This window comes from Apaloderma vittatum, unplaced genomic scaffold, assembly GCF_000703405.1.
Source record: "Apaloderma vittatum isolate BGI_N311 unplaced genomic scaffold, ASM70340v1 scaffold8931, whole genome shotgun sequence".
Classification (NCBI taxonomy): Eukaryota; Metazoa; Chordata; class Aves; order Trogoniformes; family Trogonidae; genus Apaloderma; species Apaloderma vittatum.
Genome location: NW_009699567.1, coordinates 42,604 through 64,535, shown reverse-complemented (window position 1 = coordinate 64,535; position 21,932 = coordinate 42,604). Strand labels below are relative to the sequence as shown.

General features: G+C 38.6%; 1 protein-coding gene across 1 annotated transcript; it reads right to left on the bottom strand.

Moving 5' to 3' along the window:
- Positions 1-1,325: 1,325 nt before the first annotated feature.
- On the bottom strand, positions 1,326-15,675 carry LOC104280690 (disks large homolog 5-like; the record flags this gene model as incomplete). Its single annotated transcript, XM_009878425.1, has 5 exons — positions 15,537-15,675; positions 12,415-12,580; positions 7,024-7,167; positions 4,963-5,146; positions 1,326-1,595 (listed from the first exon to the last, which is right to left on the bottom strand). Coding segments are annotated over exons 1-5 (903 nt in total), but the record flags the coding sequence as incomplete, so codon positions are not given.
- Between the last annotated feature and the right edge of the window lie 6,257 nt (positions 15,676-21,932).

The following is a 21,932-nucleotide window of genomic DNA, read 5'->3' as shown; positions in this document are numbered from 1 at the left end:
TGAGAGGGACCCCACAATGGCTCTGGGGAAGTATGAAGAGTCCTCCTCCAGAGTGAAGAAGCGGTGGAACGAACATCGGATGAACTGACCGTAACCCCCATTCCCTGTCCCCCTGCGCTCTCGTGGGGAGGAGGTGGAGAAACTGGGATTAATGTTAAGCCTGGGAACAAGGGAGGGATGGTGGGAAGGTGTTTTGCTTTTAAAATCTGTTTGCTTTTTGCTTATTTCTCACTACTCCTCTCCGATTTGTTCTCTTAATAAATGTAATTAATTGCCCCAAAATCGAGTCTGTTTTGCTGAGGACAGTAAATGAAAGTGATCTCCTTGTCGTTATCTCAAACCTTGAGCCCTCTGAAATATTTTCTCCCTCGGTGTAGTGGAGAAGGAGGAGTGAGAGAGCAGCTGTGTGGGCACCTGGCTGCTGGCCCGAGTCAAACCACAACATTTACAAAGTGTGTTTAAAAAAACAAACCAAAACATGTTTTGGCTTTGGTCTGTGGGAGTTGTGTACTATCCCTAACCTACATCAGCGAAAATCTTCTCAACACGCTCACAGATGCTCTTTGGAGCATATTAGCATCGTTCCTACCCCATATGGGTAACTGTGTAGGCTTAGCATCAAGGAGTGACGAGAAGTTAAGCGTGGCGTGACACTGTGCCCGTGCCCTTCTGGTTTGGCACTTGTGCTGCTCCCAGCAGCTGTGCCTTCTCTGTGAAGCAAGACTCCCTGAAACCTGCATCCAGTGAACTCTGCCACCAGCCTGAAGCTCTGGCTCAGAGTCCCACGCAGTCTGCAGTTCTCCTTAACTCCTGCTTAAGAACATGTTCATTTGCTAAACACTTTTTAGACATTATATCTTCTCACTGACTTTTAAAATAAAGATATATATGCTGATGGGCTTAGCACCTACTGAGAAGTTTTGTTTGGAAGAATAGGTTTGAGGTTTAACCAAAGTTTGGTTGTATTTGACTCCTGTGTCTACAACTAAGACTAAACATAGCTTGAAAGGCAGAATATCCCCTTCTCACGTGAGCTAAACATTCCTCATACAATTCCAAAACCCTAACTGGGAAATCCTTGGCCTCAGGAAAAAGCACCATTTCACAAAATAAACCATCCCCACCACAACTTCCAGGACCTTCCAGAAAATCTTACAGAGAAGCCTATGCTTAATCATCACACCAAAATAGCATACATCAGAGGGGAAACAAAAATTAGGGGAAAAAAGAAGTTCAAAAGGTATTTGTGATTCTACCACAGAGAAAATAAGATGCTACATCAGAATTGTTACTGCTGTCACAGAACATCCAAAAGTTATCGAAACCTGATTATACCTTCTAAGAGAGGAGGAATACTGCTGCTGAAAATGTATTGCTGTGTCCCTTTGCTTCATTAACATGTCAATCTGTTTCTGAAGACGTCTGTTCTCCTCCTCAGCCTGTTCCAGGCGACTGAGATCCGTGTTGTGACTTGCGATCTTCTCATTGTACCGTTTCCTTAGGGCATCATAATCCTTCTTCACACCCTCTAGCTTGTCCATTGCTGTATCATAAAGTTTATTTAATATCTCTGATGATCCATTTTGCTTCATAACCTAAAAAAAAAAAGACAGAAACTATTCATAAACTCAGTTTTTAACTAGTCCAATAAATTTTGTTTTTAAAAATACATAAGAAGCAATAGTTGAACAAAAATATATTAATCAATTTTAATATTTTTTATGACTAAGGAAACACTGAGCCTTTCTAAGCACTGTTGTTACTCTAGGCTGCAACATCTGCTTCACATTAATTGGATAAAAAAATATGCTTTATCACCACTGAGAGTGCACACGTTTATGAAAATCTCTCCCTAATGCTAATAGCTGCCAACAGCTATTAAATCCACGTTGTTTTCTAAGCATCTGGCAGTTTTAGCAAGAGGTAGTGATTATTTGATGACCAAGATGATAGTGGCAATTTACGAAATGACCACGAGGTGGCATTCATGACAGGTTGCCTGTATCCTCCATGAACAAATTAAATAATTTAAAACTTGAAGAGAATAAAACCCACTCTAAATATTTCATAAACAGAGGCATATATTTTATTATTCATACAGTAGTTCATCTGAGAACTACCTGCAGAGGTCTGCATTCCAAAACCTATCCATAAAATAGGAAAAGATAACAAAAACAATTAAACATGAATAAAATCTGACCTGAATCTAAATTTCAGATTAATGTCATAGACATAAGAATCTTGTTGTTAATAGCAATGCTGATGATTAACAACCAGCAAGAACAGAAAGCTTCTAATGAGATTCAGTAAATACAGTCCTTCTTAATTCTCAAAAGGCAAAAAAATGTGCCTGAAATTAGGATGCTATGGTCAGTTTTTCTGTTTTTGTCTTCTAAAATGAAATTTGGCCTTGATGGAACAGTTGGAAAAACAGGAATGCTCTATATAAAGAGGTGCCCGGAATTTATACAGTCTTAACATTAGCCTACAAAGGTATGTCCCCAACTCTCTGAAAATAAAATTTATTACAAAATTAGAAGGGAAAAAAAAAGATCAGAACCATGATATCTACATACAAATTGAAACCAAACTCATAGCAACTACCTCAGAGGCACAAACATCTTCTTTATGTCTTATATTCAGGGTAAGGGCTAGCTCCTGAACATAGAAGAACCTGGAAGCCTGCAGACCAAAAGGAAAAGAGACCAAAAGAAACTGCCAGCTCTTGGTCCACTACTCACAGCCCAGAGATAGCAGATAACAACCATCACTGTCAGGAAACCACTTCCCTACACAGGCAAGATAAGAGAGACAAAGTTCTTCAGTCTAACACTAATCTCCTTGAACTACCCAAGACACGTAAAAGCAATGAGTTACTGTTCTAAAGCAGTCCTGGAACAAGACTTCACGTGGGTAAGAGTCTTGTTGGCTTGACTATTTCCACACACAACCCTATCCTCCGTGGATTTGGCTGCATAACCCACATAGAGTAGGATCCATGATTAGCTAGCATGCTTCAGTGAACTATTTCAGGTAAGGTAAACATGTCACAAACGGTAGGTGTGTGTAAAGCATCAACACATGTTGATTTAAGCCTGCTCAAGAGAGTCATTTTCCTGATGACTACACTTCCCAAAGCATTCTGCGAACAGGTTTGAGAACCGAGTATCTGAGAATCCTAACAGAAACAAAGTCAGTTCTCACTGTCTGAAGTATATATGGAACAACTTCTTGCTGAAAACACACTAAAGACAAGAAGGACGATATACTAAAAATTGGACAGAATTCAGCATAAACTCGCTAACAGAGATTTGATGAAAAGACAGAAACGCCATAAACAAGAAGCAATGTAGTAAGAAAGTTCTCCCACTCAAAATCTCAGTCTGAGAAAAAGTAAATAGTTCCAGCTGCGCCAAAGCAGACAGGCACAGCAACAAGAAACTTCATATGCAAGCAGCAGAAACAAGCTGGTCAGCTGCTACACAGCAAATCCACGACAATCCCACACGAAGAGCAACTTGATAAAGAGTTTTTGCCCTCTGAACATCAAGATGTTATGCTTTGCTACTGCCTAATGACAAAATCACACGTCAGAGGGATCAACACAGAGTTAGACTAATTCAGATGAGAAATGACACAGACAAGATAAGACTCTTGGCGTCCCTTCAATACACCATGATTCACTCTGACATGCTGAGAAACGGAGTTACACAACCTTCTCACTGAGAGTCACTCATATCGTTTTCTTTAAAGGTTTAATCAAGATGTTGACATAAGATTTTCTTTAAATAAATACAGACAATGATACTTCAGCCTCCTCTGGTGCTGCCAGGTAACTTCTAACTTCGGTATAAAACTTCAAAATACTGTAACAGCCTTCTCTTGGAGGTTTTAGATCCCTTCTTTGCAGACTGGGAAACAGAGGCACAGTACAACTGAGCGATTTGCCCAGGTTTACACAGTAAACCCCTCCTGCTATCTCCTGAACAGCACCACTAAACCATTTCACAGCCGAACTCTCAAGATAGTGTTAGAGATCAAACGGAAATATAAATCTTTGCTTCTCTTTGCATTAGCCCTCAAGCACCTCTTAAAGCATCATTCAGCACATCCAGCTTGCTTTGACCTTCGGCCCTCCTACTCTAGCAAATAATTACTTTTGTTTGCATAGGTTTTGCTTCTGAGGCCTCATGTCTGACTTGCAAGTCTGCCCTGTGAATCAGCCTACACACAGTTAACCAAGATACTTTGTTTAACTGTTCTAACTAAATGATCAGACTTTGCCTTAGGTGAGCCACAGACCTGATACAATCAGTTGCTCCTTACTATCACTTTTACTTTTCTTTCTTCAGAAGGTGTGAACAAGACCCACCTAGAGACAGCCTGTTACATACAGCTCTGAGATGTCCACCTCTTCCAGTCCTGAAAAGTTTGTGTTCTCGTTTCATATTTTCTTCTAACTGAATAGCATTTGCAAACCTGAAAAACCCCACCTGAACAAAAACAACAAAATAAAAACCCCAAATCTCTGTCACTGATCACACTTCTTGCTGAAACCAAACATAGTAGGCAAGTTCAAAGCTAGCCCTGTCTGTAAAATGCCCTAGGAAAACAGTCATCTTTTTAATCACTTTGCAACTTCAGGCTATGTTTTTGATGCCACTCCATACACATTAAAAAAAAATAAAATCCGTGCATATATCAACTCCCATGTCTATTTTTTTCATCTCTGCATCAAGATTTCTTAATACTATCCAATATTCTATATCCTTCACTCTTATTTCAGCTTTACACCGAAAATCAATTAGTATCCAAGATCTCACTGTCTCTCCTAGTGCTGTAAAATATAAGGTGGATGTTTTAGAAGCAGTAAAACATAAAAAGGCAGCAAGACTGCACATTCCATTTCATTGACTTATTTATCAAAGGAACAATTCACCTAAGCTACAAGCTGCAGCTTACCTGCTGCTGCTGGCTGCGCAGGTCCGTTATCTCTTTCTGATCCTCATCATGAAGTCTCTTCATTTCCTCACACGACTGCTGGAGATGATTATGTTCTCGCACCAACTGTGTGTTCTTCCTCTTCAGGGTATCCATGTCCTCCTTCAGCTGGGACTGGTCACTCAGCAGCCGACTGTGCAATGTGCTGTCATGGCACACAAAAACAATACTCTTAGAGGTCAACGTACCAGCACAAAGTCCTGCAGGAACTCACTTCAAGAATGAGAGGGTCAAACTAATTCAATTCTGCTTAGCTGAGTATTCCAAGCACCACGAAAAGAATTAGAAACAAATAAGAACACAAATAGGAATATATGTGAAAGTACACAGCACTATTAAATTGCATCAGAAGAGATGACAGATTTATGCCACCCATCAATGCCACTTCATAGCTATTTAAAAAAAAAAAAAAGACAGTTAGACAGAAATGGGATCACATGAGCATAAGATAATTCTGGAGATAACAGGAACTATCCCACTAATCACCTCCACTTTCTCTTGGGCCCCTCAGCTGGGCAGCAGCTAACTGAAACACAGATGAAAACTACAAAGAATCTCCTGTATGCTATTGTTTTAAAAACAAATACAACAAAATAAACAAACAACAAAAATTACAAACAGCAAAACCACACTAGGTATGTTTCAACAACATTCAAGCAGGTAAAAAAAAGCTATCAAAATTACTCCAAACTTCATGATGCAAGCCGTAATTATTCAAAAATACACTCTCAGTTAAAAATCAAACAATTGAGACCCATATGAAGAGGCCATCACTCAGATTACAATTCAAGTTAGCAGTCTAGACCACTGCTGACGAAGAGCAGAAAAATCAATTTAATGTATTTTACTACTGTAGATCAAATAAAGGGTGACATTTGGATACTGATGAGAAGTTTTGTCGCAACAGAATGAAACTGAACTCTTGCATCCGCTGGTAAAATGGAAAAAAAACCACCCCAACTTTTTATCCTGATATGGGACAATGAAGCCTTTACACTACCATGAAAATACCGAAATAAATAGTGTAAACCCGGTATGGTTTCAGAGACTACAGAACTTCTAAATAAGGTGAGAAAAGCGTTCACTTTTTTAGGATAAAGAATACAAGTGTTTTGCATCAGTATTGGATGGACATAGGTGCTTCAGTTCTGAAAAAATCCATCTACAATCTACAGAACACTAAGGCTTTGCACAGAATTCCCTAGCAAATTAGCGTACTCGAAAATTATCAAATAAAAGGAGGAATAAATCTTTTTGTAAAGAGGCTACACAACTTGCTGCACCTGCTGACAATCTTGAATACTATTTTCAGGTTTTGGAAGAAGAACGTAAGAAAACGACGCCTATCTTTAGAGGGTTGAAGAGTCGTGGGTGAAAGTGTTATGTGAGAATCAGCAGCCCCCAATGAAAACAAATGTTACCATTAAATACCAGTCATACATTAGAATGTAGATTTAACTGAAAAAAAACTTCAATCCAAGACTTTATCTGCATTTCTATTTCTGAGCTATCTTCCAAGTGAAGAAAACATGTTCCTGTTTGCATCAACAACTGATTTTTAAAAAGAAACACATGCTAGAAATATTCACCATTTCTCCACTTTATTACTTTTCATAAACAGTTACAATTGGTTTAAAGCCATGTTAAAACTTTCACAAATCAGCACGAGAGCTACCGCAACCTATTAATAAGAGAGTGACAAATTACTTTCTCTTGAATTATATTCTTCAGCATGTCTACTGGATTGTAATTGCAAGTCAGTAACTGGACTTTGCTTGTCCGTGTCCCATCAAGACATCACAGATTTTGATCTGAAATTCCTCAATGTAAAACAAGCTATCCATACTTAATCAAAAAAGCCAGAAATGTTTAATCTGATGCAAGCAAATATTTAGCTTGCAGTTGAAGTAGAAAAACAAAATTAAAAAAAAATAATACTTGACTAATGGATATTGTTCTAATACTTCATGATCCAGCACAGATTGGTAAATTCTTACCTTGTACAGCTTTACTAATACTTACTGATAAAAATCTGCCTCTTTTGCTGCTTCTTCACACCTTTTTAGTGTCTTGGTGTGTTGATTCTGCAGAGACTGTAGATCTGACATGGCCTTCATACACTGAATCTTCAGTCTTTCATAATCATGATTTGGTTTTGGACTAGGCCTAACAAGGAAAAAGAATATGAAGTCAAACATCAGCTACTAAAGAGAATGAAAAACCTTGGAATTACTATCCAATTTAAAAAAAAGTATCATGTAACAGTTGATACTTAGAGGTTATATTATGCTTTAATTTAAATATTGATCACTTCACATAAAGAGGTAATCAAAATAAGAACTGACTGACTTAAACTTGTATTTCTTTTATACCAAGACATAACATCTAATGATGAGATAATTCTGTCCATCACTAACACAGCCGAAAACAGTACTGAGCGTGTACGTACTTCTCTTTGGAGCAGCAGCAGCATCACAGAGCAGAACTGTTGCTTGACACAAGAACAAGCCGAACGCAGAACACGCTCAGCTTTCCCCTGTCAAAACTCTTAAAGGAAAAGCACAGAGCTGCAACAGGAATGGGGCTGAAAATGGGCTGCCAAAGTCACACAGGGGTGCTCAGGGACCTGGGCGAGGAAAAATTTCTCTTCTAGCCAGTGGCTCCTTAGGAAAATCAGGGTTAGGGTTGAGGAGAAGACTTACAATGGGACATCAAATTCATGCAGCCGTGCTGGCAGAATTTGACCAGTTTGACTAATCGAGCATTTAATTTAAATAATTTGCCCAAGTCATTCTGCTGAATGACACATCTGATTGTTACCATGTTCTTTTAAACTACTCTAAATGAATGAGAAGACATGTCAGAGTCTACCTCACATCTTGCTCAAACAATTCTTAGGAATCTCCAAACCAATATGATCTCCAATAAGCAATTTTTAGTAAGCTGAACAAAGTAAAAGTCGAAGTCAGTCAAAAGAAAAATTTTGACTGAAATTCCTCTTAGTACATCAGGATGGTTGGGAGAGGTGAAATTTTCTAAAATAATCGACCTTGTCAAGCAATTGACCAATATAGGTTATGTCTAGAATGTGTGTTCCTTGTACAATACCTTTATTCGACGACTAGAAAAACCATAAATCAAGGTAGGAACTAAATTAGCAGGATTATACCTTCTTGTTTTGAAGCACTAAGCTTCTAACAGAGACTCTAAGTCAAACTGTTCCTCCTCTAAACAATCAGAAAATTTGTGCAATGTTGAATTTTCTAGATTCAAAATGAAGATTTTGACACCGATCCTTGCATCGTTTTCCAGGTCTTGTTTAACTGCACAAGCAATAAAACAAAACAAATGAAAAAACCAAACCGATCAACCAAAAAAAAAACCAACACCAAGAAAAAACTTCCACCACAATTGCTCTCTAATTTAACTCTTTTTATTTTCGTATCAGATTTGCTCCGTTGCTGCCCAGATCCCCCTTTCTCCCTCACACTCTCCCAAAAGGCTTCGGTGTAAGCGCAGCCTGAAAAGCAATCAGAATTCTCTTTGCTTCGTGCAAAACCAGAAGCACGGATTCTGAAACACAGCTGGCAATTGAATCAAAATGAAAACGGTTTCACACTAGTGCGGTTGTGAGAGTCGTTAAAAAAACAAAAAGGGGGGGGAGTGGGTGAGGGGAAGAAATGCCAGCCACATCTGATTCACAGACTTTTAGGGAGAGTGTCTATGATATGAATGTGCTTTTTAGCAAACCAGTTCCATTCAAGTTGCTGAGCATTAAGGCCTATAATTGTAATTCCTCTTCTCCTTTATCCAGAGAAAGTGCTCCTAAAAACAAAACCAAAATAAGCCCTTCCTTGACTTTAGCAACCATTAAAATTCAATTTCATGTAAAGTAACCAAATACACAAGTCACATCTACAGGTATGTCTTTAAAGAGTTTTTTTTAATTCACTGTTTAGGGGGTGCCCAAAGAAGTCATATTATTTGCACGGTGTTCATGGCAACTACTGCGGTGTTATTCTTTTAACATACAACCCTAATTAGTGTAAGTACAACTCAAACCGAAATGTTCACACCCTTGACGGAATCACTAAATACTCAAGTATTGATTTAAATTAGACTTCAGGGTGAAATTATTGAAAGTAGACACCATCTGTCCACCAAAATCATTAAAACGACAACATGAACTTAAGCACAGTTTAACTCTCAGTTGAAGCATGTTCATATTAAGCTTGTAATAATAAATTCATATTCATGCAAAAATATTTCAGAGCATCGATTTTTACTCAAGGATAGCTATTAAGTTAGTCTCAAAGCTATGGTAAAAAATTGTTCTATAAGTCTAACACCAATCATGTGTATTTTGTGTATTGCTGAAGTAACATTAGTACGAGTCTAAAAAAAAAAAAAAAAAGCTATCGACACATGGATACCGTGTAGGTAATTACAGAAGCTATCCTACGTACACAGTGAGGAAGGAACAGCAATGCCACCAGTAACACCTTGCATTCTAGCTCATCTACACAGAATAAAAAACCACCTGCATAGTAAGGACATATGTTTCCATGGTGCTGTACAAGGGGTTCATGTCTCAGCAAGAAAAACAGGAGCACAGGAGGAATATTGGTCAGAATTCAAAAAATCAAAACTGCTGCAACAAAAGCCATCTATTCAGATGCATGTATTGTTTGACCTTTTTTTTAAGTACAACCACCACAGTTTTATGCTGAAATGATTCACAAAATACAGAAAATCCAAATTTCAATAAATAAGAAATGTTAGTTATTATTTTGGAAGCAGTGGTTCAAACATTAACAAAATTTAAAATGCTAATGTCTAAGGTCCTACTGCTTTTCTGATACTCTTATAACAACCCTAAAAATCCTTTCTATTCCATTGGAATTCCCCCGAGCATAAATCGAGGCCACAGGGAGACTGACATTGACACGTATCCGATGCTGACGTAACAGCCAATGCCAAAGGCAGATCCAAGTTTGTGGGCAATGCCTGCCCAGCAACTTGGCAATGTTATTTGCTACTGCAATTCCACCACCAACTACAGATGACACATAAACCAGCCTCCTCTCAAAGGCAGTTTTCAGGGGGTTTATTCGTATTGCAGTTCTCTTCCACTGCAACTTAAGTAGTACAAATAACAGATTTAAGCCTATCAAGCATACCTGGAGCACACTAAATTATTGGTCAACTCTTTCCTTAACCATCACAACATGTGTGCACACACACTCACTGTCAAGTGACACAAACAAGCCCAGCATGAGCAATCCTACTCCTGTCCAGCAGGATGACGCATGTTCCTCTGATTCAGCACATCACAATCCACTTCTGTGGCTTCTCTTCCACTGCTCGAGACTTAGTCAACGTTCGCTTTGGAAAGCAGCTCTCGGTTTTTCACAGCCAGGGCAGCCCAGCCCACGGATGTGTTGTGAGCTGCAACTGTTGTGAAGCATGCTGTCGTGACGTGTCAAGATATGCTTCTGCAGCACCTGTGCTGGGTACAGCCGTAGCTACAGCAGCATACACAGCCAGAAAAGCAAAAGCCCTTTTTGGGTACTAAAACTCGCCATTTAAATAACCTTTCACCTTTCACACTTCAGCGTGACAGTTTGAAATGCCTGAGCTCCGACTCCTGGAGGGGCGAGATTAATTTTATACAAGCAAAGAATGCAAAGTAGTAAAAAAATTAACAGCAATCTTTCAGAAACCATAGATGTGTATGTGGATGAGAGGAGAAGATGCTTTTATACACAAGGAAAAAAATGTCAACTAATAATTTTCATTCATTTCTCACCCTTCAAGTATTTGTTTGGAAGGCAACATCCTCTATCTAACATATACTGTCGAAGCATTTCCCAAATGCAATGTTTATTTTGACAAGTTGTTCTATAAGCTGTAAAGAATTACCTCTTCCACAACATAAAAATCCTACCCTGGCAGCAGCAGATTAATTTGACAATTAAAGAGAAAAAACTAGGGCAGTCCAGAGGACAGCTCATCAGAACTTATTAATAGCATCCTGGATTATGGAGACCATTACTGTAAGCTACAAAATCCTCAATACCCAAGCTCCAGTGACTTAAAATAAGAAATCCCTCTGTATAGATAAGTAACTGGAAACTATGCAAAAGATACTGACATTTGACAACCTTTTCCTCTCCTGTCTCCTCAATGCTTGGAGACCTTTAGATAAAACACAATGCTCTTAAAGTAGCCCTCAGAACTCATGTAAAGAAGAAGGGGGCATTAAGATGAGCAGCTAAGGAATGAAAAAAAAAAATCCAGATTCTCTCAATTCCAGTTCAGCAGTTCAAATCTTGACCACGTCTCATAAAGACAAAAAGTTTAGTTAACCACCTGACCACACACAGAGGTGATGAAGTAACACATACAATCCAGAACAACAAAACAATGAAGTTCAAAGAAGCTATGCATCATAACAATAGAAAATCTGTTCTTTACTATTATTTCAGATTCAGTGACAATCAACCTTTCGCCAACGTTCAAAAAATTCTCACACATGTGCTTACTGCACGTAAAAAGTATCTGTCCAGCTGCCAAATGTGTCCAAAGTCACATTTATAAACGTTAGCAGACCTTTAACCCTCTAAAACACACCAATTGCATTTCTTATCTGATAAAACCCTTACCTACTATTAACTCGCACTCTCCATCAGCACTATCTTCCTCATAACTTATGAGCCCTCAAATTAGAATGAACTGCATAAGGCTGTTGGCCATTGACTTGGAACACATGTTAATTTAATTTGGTAGCACCTATAAGCAGAGTTCCTTACTCTTGACATGTTCCTTACTCTTGACATATTAATACTATACACTCACTCAATATATGTATACTAGAAAGCATATCTTCCAAAAAAAAAAAAAATCAATAACCCAAAAAACCCCACATCAAAACCACATCAAAAAACCCAACACAATCCACACCATACTTACTCCTCTCAACAGAAGTCCAAACTTCTCTCTTCTTGCAGAAGCAGAGGAAGGAATAGCTGAGATTTTTTTTCCTCTCCTGATTTCTGTCCTCCAGAGCTATTTCCCTTCTTGCTTTCAAAACAAGAAATGCTTTAGCCACTGCCTTCTTTCTCTACTCACAACATAACCCAGGAAGCCTGTTTGCTTTCTTCTCTCAACGGAGAGATGAGCCCTACTACCCTCATTCCCACAGTAAAACTGCTTGAAAAAGTGGGAACAGGCATTCAACAGGCAGCTCCGAAACCTGGACATGGTGACCTACATACACACACATCACCAGGATGCAAGTACATTACATGCAACATATATACACTGCAATATTCTTGCTGCTTTAGAGGCAAGCCAGAGTCAAGACACGCAAAAACATTACAGAAGACTCAAACGGTTATGTTTGATATTTACCTGCAGTCATCAAAAGTTGATCCAGGAGATGAAAGCGCAAGTCGCTTACGCAGCTCATCCCTCTCTCGAGTTACCTGACGGAGCTGATATAATATTGTCTCCAGCTTCTCGTTCATCTGTCTCGTGTCTATTACAGGGGGTGGAGATGATGCTTTACCAGTCGTACCTGACCAAGAGATAAACAGCTGCCAGTCAGAGAATTCCTCAAAAGAACAGTACAACTTTAAGTCATAACAGTGAGTTGACTCAAGAATAACTTCAGTCAGATCCCATGCTCGCAGAAAGGCCCTACCCATATTGCAAGTTAAAGTTTGCATGAGTGGGTTCCTCGCTTACTCATGAACTTACAAGTTGCCTTACAAGGCAAGGCAAGCTTGCAGTCACAAATGTAAAGACCTCAGAAACTACCATAGTGATAGAAGTCGCAGGTACAAAGTTATTTCCAAGAAAAAACATGTCCTTGCTGCTTAAAAAAATAAAAATATAAGTTCCATCCACACCAACTTACTCTAACAACAGCGGAGAAACCACTACAGCAGAAGGGCTCTTCTCCTCTTCCTCTGTCTAGCAACACACATACTGTTCTGCCACGTGTTGGTTTCAAAATTTTTAATGCAATTCTTTGCTTTCACGTGCCACAACTTTCCAGTCCAGTATGGAATTTCAAGATTTGACATGGCAACAAATCATGAGAAATTGGCTTCATTTTTAACAACACTGGCTAAAACAAGCACATTACAATCACTGCAACTGGACTACACATCAAATTTCCTCTAAGAGGTAGTCATACATTAAAGAGTTCCATGGGACCTTTTAATTCTCATTATCAGAGATGAATGATGATGCCTACTACCTTCTCAGACAGCTTACTGACACAAAGAAGTCTTCCACCTGAGAGATTAGAGTCTGGTATATACTCTTTCACAACATGCTGACAATTAATTCAACTGTAATTTTAGTTCTGCTCATTTTAATCCCAGACACATGAAAGAAAAGTCAAAGATCTAAGTCACAGATGGGAAAGTTAAGGGCCTAAATGTGTATCGGAGATGACTATTTTTCTACTCAAAGGAGCAATTCTAGAAATATTTGCATAATTACACAACTAAAATAAGTTGCTGACATACATACTAACTTGTTCAGGATCTATCTTTACTATGCCCTTTTTTTAAATGAAGAAAAAAAATGATACAAAATAACATTCTCCAATCCCATCTTTTCAAAGAAAGAATTTCAAATGAAGTTATCTCATCTGATCAAATACTAATGAGTTGCAAGGATTGGCTCTTTGGAAGGTATTGCAGAGTGCAAAAACTCCCTCCAACTTTTAAGTAGAACTACTTGAGCAAAAGAACTGCAGGGTCAGAGCTAGTCCTTCAGCCATTACTGTAATTCTGTTATGAAAAATTAAAAGAACAGCCTGTGCTCATAATTTAACTATTGCATAATAATGTATCTAAAGGATTTAACAGCAAACTGAAGAAACAAAAAAATTGCATGTATGGAGCCTGCATTCTGTAGGAAGACACAAACTTGCATCACTCAAAATATTTATCAACTAAGGCTGCATTTGGGCTTTCTCTTTGCTCCACTCCTCCTGCCCGTAAGGATGAGGATCTCACACTACTGAAATGCAGTTAATCCTTTCTTCTTCTAAAATAAGAACCATTCTACATAATTTTTAAGGCAAGATTATACGGAAACCAGTAATAATACAAATGCACTATCCTGGGCTCATGATACAGGGAATAAATAGGGAAAATAACAAATGAGAAGAAAAAAAAGTCAGAATATGATTTCATTTGCAATAGTTTGGACACATCGATGAGCAGGGAATTTCATAAACAAGGGAAAAGGTAAAGGCAGGCAAACCTAATCCAGCTACTGACAGCCTGCCTGGTCTTGGGTAAATTCAGTGGTAATGTGCACATCGTCTCGCTTGACCTGACGCATCAGAATACAGATAACACTGGAAAAGTCTCCTTTGCATCCTTACAGAGAAATCTGAAAGCTTATTGCCATCCTAGGGCTGCTGGCAAGAAAAACAGATGAAGAGGATGCAAAGGGCACAAGAGGAAGGGGAAGATAAATCGGGAAGGCTAGTGTGCTTTACACAGAGGAGAAGGCATGGATCAACAATAATCCACCATTAACAGCAGTTAACTCCAGCAGCAGTCGCACGGACTGTGCTACGGAAGCCCTACACAAGGATGCAGTGTCTGCTCTGGGATCTGAAACACAGTAAAAGGTGGCAGGAATTACACCTCTGCTCCTCCACCACTTTCCCACTCCAGCTTTGACAGCAGCCCAGTGACAATCTTCTTCAGGGGAGGAGAACAGTTCCTAAACTGTGCCAAGCAAGACCAGGCTGCTTGAAATAAAGGCAGGCAAATTAGCCTTAGGAAAGAAGCTTGCTTGACTAACATGAAGCTGTTCGTCTTAGTATCAGATGAGGCTATTTTTTCATTAACTTGTCACTTTTTACACGTACAACAAATATTTTCACCTCAAATGCAACGATATTGTTGTCAATGCATGATACCAGCCAAGAGATATAAACCTTTTAAGTGCTGTAAAAACACAGATTAACACAATCCAGATAATCTCTCTCTCCTTCTTAAAATAAGTTTCAAAGTTTTATCTTCACTTGATTTACCTTACATTTTCAATAGTTGTACAAAATGCCTCATAAGTGTTACATCAGATTTGTGGATATTCAAGAAAAACAAACGCCCTAGAAAAACTTCAGTAAGCTCCTCTTTCATCAGGAAAAAATAAAAATAAAGATAATTTTTTAAAAAATCAATACTCTTCAATTACTTAAAAGGGGCTTTTAAAGCTGAATGCTGAAAGTGTTTTATTGCATCTGACATGCTGATGCAGTAGAAGGAAAGTGACCCGTGCTTCCAGCTTTGTACTCTTTTTCCATCTGACTGCATATTTTACACAACAGTACTTGCTTTCTGCACTTTAACCAGCCAAATTGGTCTTAAAATGTACAAGCCTAAAGGCTAAATCTCCATTATCCAAATCATGCCACCTTTCAGTAACTTGCCTGCTTTCTCAGATAACCTGGATTTGCAAAAATGTATTTATGGAATGTCCTGCCAAGTGCAACTCACTGCTGTGCTTTGGTGAGCCTCCCAACCCGCTCTTCACGTGAGCTGAGCTTGGGCTCCGAGAACGCAACCGTACAGCCCAGCACCCCGCAGGCAAGCCCTGCTCCACCAGCTCCTGGAACCACTGGCAGCAGGGAGGCATCGAGGGTAAAACTCATTTTGCCCATAATGCAGGACAGGCATTCAGTCTGGGCATGCATTGACTCAACCTAACGCAAGATTTTGTGGCATTTCCATACGTTGCGTAAAAGAAAAGCCTTAAAACTAGAAGCCGGAGCATTCATGTCTCCCATAATTATAGTCCAAATGCTGGACTTAACAGAAATCACAATGATTTGTTATTGCAATATGTACAAAAAGCAACTCTTGAGTATTACTCTAATCATCACTGACTGAACAGATAATACAGCCACACAGAAACCACTGCTTAGTGATTTTCATATTTGGGACTGAGGTGAGGGAGGGGGGGAAAATCAAGAAAAAAGTAACATTTTTGGAGAAAGAGAGCTGGAAAACTTGTCAACCTTACCAAGATGTACCTCGATGCTGAATCAATACAATGTTGAGGTGGGAAAATAGGTACCAAAGCATATACAGCTGCTTTTAAGAAATACCATTAAACTTTCTGAAATATAAATTGATTACTCTTCGTGAAATACACTTGTATGACAGGTTCAACCAATTCAAAAGGCTTAATTCAACTAATTCAAAAGGCAAAAACTGTCACAAGCAGAATGCCTGAATTTCACAATGATTTTTCTTAAATTCACCTTACAAATTTGTGTCAACTCTTGATGCAAACAGACTATTCATTACAGACGAGCCATTTTCATTGCCTTCTTTCATAACAAATAAAAACAACAGGGATGTTCAGAATATTATTTCTTTATGGCCTTGTAAGTCATGATCGAAAAAGTCAAAAACAACATGCAAGATGTACTGCAAAGCATGATCAGGGTGTCTCCCTAAGCTCGGAAAGTCACAGGGAGTAAAGCCTTAAGCCTGCTGAAGGAAAACACATGCTAAAATACTTACTTTTTTCAATAATTTATGAGAACTAGAAAAGGATTATATATCAGAAGTTGTAATGTAGATACTTTTCTTCATATATATCTTCTGAAGTGGTCTTGAAATAATAGAGAACATAGAATAGAATTGCATGCAGGTGAAATAAAATATAGTAAAACCAAGCAGCAGCACACTAAGAAAAGGAAACTGAAAGGTAAAAGAACAAACTGTGGAAACAGTTTCATTTGACAGACAGAAAACCTAACAGGTTATGAAAGCAGTGCGGATCACGTAACACACAAAGACAAAAGAATGGGTAGCACTTCAGTATTTGTTTTAATGCAGAATATTACAAGCTAAACAAATCCACTGGCATGTAAAACAAACTTTCAACTTCACTAAGTTCAAGGCTTTAGAAAGAACTGAACAGTGCTTCTAGAAAGATCATCATGAAAGAAAATCTACCATCTAAAACTCAAAAATAGCAAGGAGTGAAGAAAACTGATAAGTATGTCACTCAAAAAGTCCTTGTAGAACTTTGCTGAGCTAAAATACAAGAGCGTAAAGTCTGTTACCATGACCAAGGAAAACAGAGCTGAAGTTTCTGGGTTTGAATATTTGGGAGCAAGCTCAAACCCTACGTTTGTCAGGCTCACAACGACACAATGAAAGCATAACTGAGACAAAAATGTGCAACCCAAACCCAAGGAGGGGGCGACTAGGGTTAACCACCACACACCAACCAAGAGGATGAGACTCCACCAGCGCTCGTTCCTTCATATCTTCTCTTGCAGAGACGAGTTGTGCCACCTCACCATACTGTTCTATAGCCTCAAAAAAAAAAAAAAATTTGCTGACATCAAAGGGATTTCCTGAAAGTGCAGACCAATCAAGGGCCTTGGGGAGCAGGGAAAGACACCGTGTTCCAGTCATGCTGTCTGGAGCGCAGGAGGTGGGTATTCACCCACCTCTATTCCAGTCATTATAGAACAACCAAATGTTCAAGTATTCCTCCAGGGAGCTGCAAAATGATAAGATGGTATTACAGCAAACAAAATACCATGCAGCAGTCAACTATTCATTAGTGGTTCTCAAGGCCTATCTATGCAGAATCCTTACGAGACCAAGAAGTAATTGAACTTGTTTTGTTACAGGAAATATTAAAAAAAAATAAAAAAACCCAAATCCACAAACAGAGAAAACAACCCAAACAAAAGCCAAAAAAGCCCAACACCCTCCTCCAAAACTGCATCAGTACACATCAGAAAAGTTAACTTTTTGTTGTTACTGTTGTTTTTTTTCTGAACAGGACATCTCATTATCCAAGTAATTCTTGGATACCTCTCAAGTGACAGAAGTTGAGAGAATACTGTGCCTGACTACATGTCAACCCATAGCTGCCTAGAAACAAACACCATAGTGATTAGTATGTTAAAGCTATTCACAATGCTTATTGCTTAAGAGAAGAGGATTATTAGCAAACACATCAAAAATTAGGTAAAGATATTAAGGACTGATTGTATCTACTTGCTCATGAATCGAGTAAAACAGGAGAGTTAAGTTAGCTGAAGTTTGTGGAAGAAGGTGTTTACTTCCTAACTTTAAAGTCTTGTTTCCAGTAAACTACACAAGTACTACTTAGATCAAAAGACAAGAAAATGCCATAGGAAATATATCTATAATTTTGGCCAAATTTCACAGGAAAACTACCTCTGAAGAAAGACAGATGGGCAGGGGGGTGGTATGTCAAAGGCAAGTACTGCAGTACAGAAAAGGATTCGGATGGGATGCGCTCGTCATGCTCCTAGTACCTTTTCTCATTAATCTGTGACCCTTCAGCAGGCGTAATATTGTTACTTGTTCCTTCATTGGTAGGTGTTAACTGTTGAGATATTTTTACCAAATACACATTTTGTGTTTGTGTTAGTAAAAAACCAGCAAGAAATACAACAAGAGATTCCTATAGGCAGGCAGTCTAGGGGGGAATAAATAATTCACTCTTTCCGCCAAGGAACAAGTATTTATCTTTGACTGAAAGAGCATTATAAACCACACCTGCAACTGAACACTTCCTACAAATAGTGAAAACAACTACTTCGTTATGCACAGCTGTAGAAAGTGTGAAGCAATAAAATGATATCATAACAACATAAAAGGACAGTTGTCAAAACAGCCAACGTGAAAATGGGCAATGGAAAAGACTAGCACATTGTCAGAAAGGAATTATCATCTGATGGAAGTGTGGCAATGTTTGTTTGGAGTAAGAATTAAGGCCTCCAGATTAAGTAACCTGAATTGCAATTAGTGAAAAAGTACCTGTAAACAGCCTGTCAGGCTGATGAGCTAACAAAGCATTAAGCAAAGAAATGCGGTGAGTTGAAGTCAAAGTTGGACAAGCTTGGGGGGACAGGCATATATGGCCACCTCATGGCTGCAAGAAGTCATCCAACTGTAATGCCTGTGGTGGTGGTTGTTAGAGACAAGTATGTAAATTCCCACAGGAAAGGCATTACAGGGATATGAACAGCAAAGAACACAGAAAAAAAAAAACAAACCATGCATTTATGACTAAAAAATTGAAGCCACTTGCAGAGAACTGAACAGCTGGAAAAATAATAGTCTGTTAAAAGATAAAGGTGATACTATGTGACATAGAATGAATAGGATAAAAGATTGACAACTGGAATCAAAACAACTCCAAGAGATCTGGCTGTGGAAAAAAGTAAATTATGCACGTGGAAAGACAAAGGGCCTTTTCCATTCCAACAATCCTCCCATTGAGATCTCAGAATATTCTCAAATTACGGAAGAGTATGCAAAGCCTTTCTTGATGAAAGCTCACAATGCAAAAACATAATGGAGGCTATCCTGAGAGCCACAGCCTTACTCCTGCATGCAGGCTGCTGGTTTCTATTAAGTACTATTTCTTTAATAAACAAATAAATAAATAAAGTACTGTGAGGACTGAAGGAAGAAACACATTTTTAAAGCACTAGAGAAAAATCTCTGAAGTTTCATTACGGTACTAGGGTAGGCAAAAAACGGCTCGATTCCAGCAACTACAATCCTGTCATGGCATCATATAGGTCAGCAGGGTGTTACTGGAGGTGGTAAAAATAGTACCAGGAATCAAAAATCTTTAAGTCAATTCAGTCTTTTTTTAGTCAACATGGGTTAGAATAATAACAACCTGGCTACTGTTAAAAGAAGAAAGGAGCCTGATTTTGGAAGAGCAAGTAAAGCAAACAATAGAAAAAAATGGAAATTGGGAACAGAATAGGTAATAGAGAGATGCACAGAAACTAACAAGGACACACTGTTACTTCCCATAGCAAATAAATCTGATTATTTCAGGCTGAAGTTTTGTATAAGTAGTGTACTATTTGGCTAATATTAAATCATCTACAGATACTCTTTCACAACACAGGCCCTCCATCTTTCCTTATCGGTCTGGAAAATTATCTGCTGGGATACAGGAAGAACATCAGATCCAACCCCGCTGTCAAGCGGGAACACCTAGAGCCAGTAGCCTGTTTAAATGCTCACCAAGCACCGGATTGAACTTATCTTCAAATTAGAGATGTCGAATAACTGAGTGCACTATACAAACTGGCACTTCCTTTTTTGTTGTTTTTCTGTTTGCTTTTTGTTTTGGTTTTGTGGTTTTTGTTTTGTTTGGGGGTTTTGGTTTGCTTTTTTTAAGGGGGTCTTGATTCTGTGTTCTTTTCCTCTCTGTTATCATGACTGGTCAAGCAGGAGACTAGCCAGTGACTGTCACGTGTAGCTGTGCTACTGGTTTCCATCCAATTCTTAAGTGACACTGTTGTTCCGTACTTGGCACGCCAGGCACTGAATCTCCATAAATAATTATTCTGATGTCAGAGACACAGAAGTGTGGCTCCATTCAGAGAGTCTGCTGGGCATGGGGAGTGGGCAGATGACGAGTGCTTCTATTTACACACAAAAAGCTTTGTCATTAGCCACGAGCAAAGAGAAAAGAAAACCAGAGAAAGTATGACAATCTAATGAGAATTTGTTCCTTTGGGGCAAAGAAGGTGGGGGCTGAAACACAATGGTGGGATGCAGGTTACAGCAGTTTATATCATATCTCTTTCAGAAACTAAACAGTGAATAATATTTGCCCTCAGTGTCATCAAAACTACCTATTTTATACGCACAGCATGAACATTATGAAGACATGAGGAATAAAAGGAAGGAAGCATAAGGGAAAAAAAAGAAAATACTGTCATCTAAACTGATTTTGAATGGTGAGGAAAATACACAAGGAAAACCTGAAAAGCAATGACCTGTCAACTCTGTATTTTTATTTACATACAAATACCAAAAAACAGCTAAACCTACAGATAAGGCCAATGAACTTACAAAGAAGAGTTTCTTCTTCAAGGCAGTTACCCTGGCTGCACAGGTGGGAAAACTGGCTTCCATGCAACTGGGTCATTTCCAGTCTTTTTCTGGAGAATAAGTCTATTGTTATATAAATCAGCTTCATAAATTAGCTCAGGAACCCAGGATAGCTGTAAAAACTATAGAATCATCTCAATTTCACAACATCCTGGCTTACTTGGAAGCATTTCAGAAGATTGTTTAATTAAGAATGGTGGGAGCAGAAACCACCTTGAAGAGCAGCTAGGGTGATTAAGATTGGGAAGAAACATACATACTTTTATGAACTATGGAGTTCAAAGACTACAAATAAAAGATGGTATTATCTTTCCTAATTAGAAGATGCTACAATTCACTCTCTGCTTCTTTATCTGGGCTTAATTAGTGGTCTCAATACCTTCCTCATTTCTTCTGAAAGGTCAAAGGTGTAAATGTGTTTGAGCTGCACGAGAAACAGAAGCAAGGTAGACCAGAAGTGTAATTTTGATAAATATTAATGAAAAATAGTATTTTGAAAACAGGAACAATAAAACAGATCCCTTTTCTGCCCTGTGAGGAAAATCCGTGTGAGTGGGAAAAGTCAAATATTCCTTTATATTCATGTGTGCATATACATAAACCACCAACATCAAGCTGAACACACTCCAATGCTTGTACTTTCTTGAAATCACGAGCTATTTACCTTTTTTCAATGATGCATTAATTTCACAGGCTAAATCTATCACTCCCATTGCACGGAATGAACCTTGTGTAAATGCACTCCAGTGAGACTGGGATGGAGCAGGGGGCAATTGTGTGTGCAATTCCTGAAATGCTGGATGGAGCACCTCAGGGTCTGTTGGGATTCCATTCAAAGAAGTCGTATGAAGGCTCTGGGGAGCTGTAACACTTCAGTTATGATGGTTTGTCACTCAACAAATCAGTCCATATTAAAAAAATGTGATGGCAGCTTTGAAGCGACTTGCAAACATGTCTATTAGGATGTGC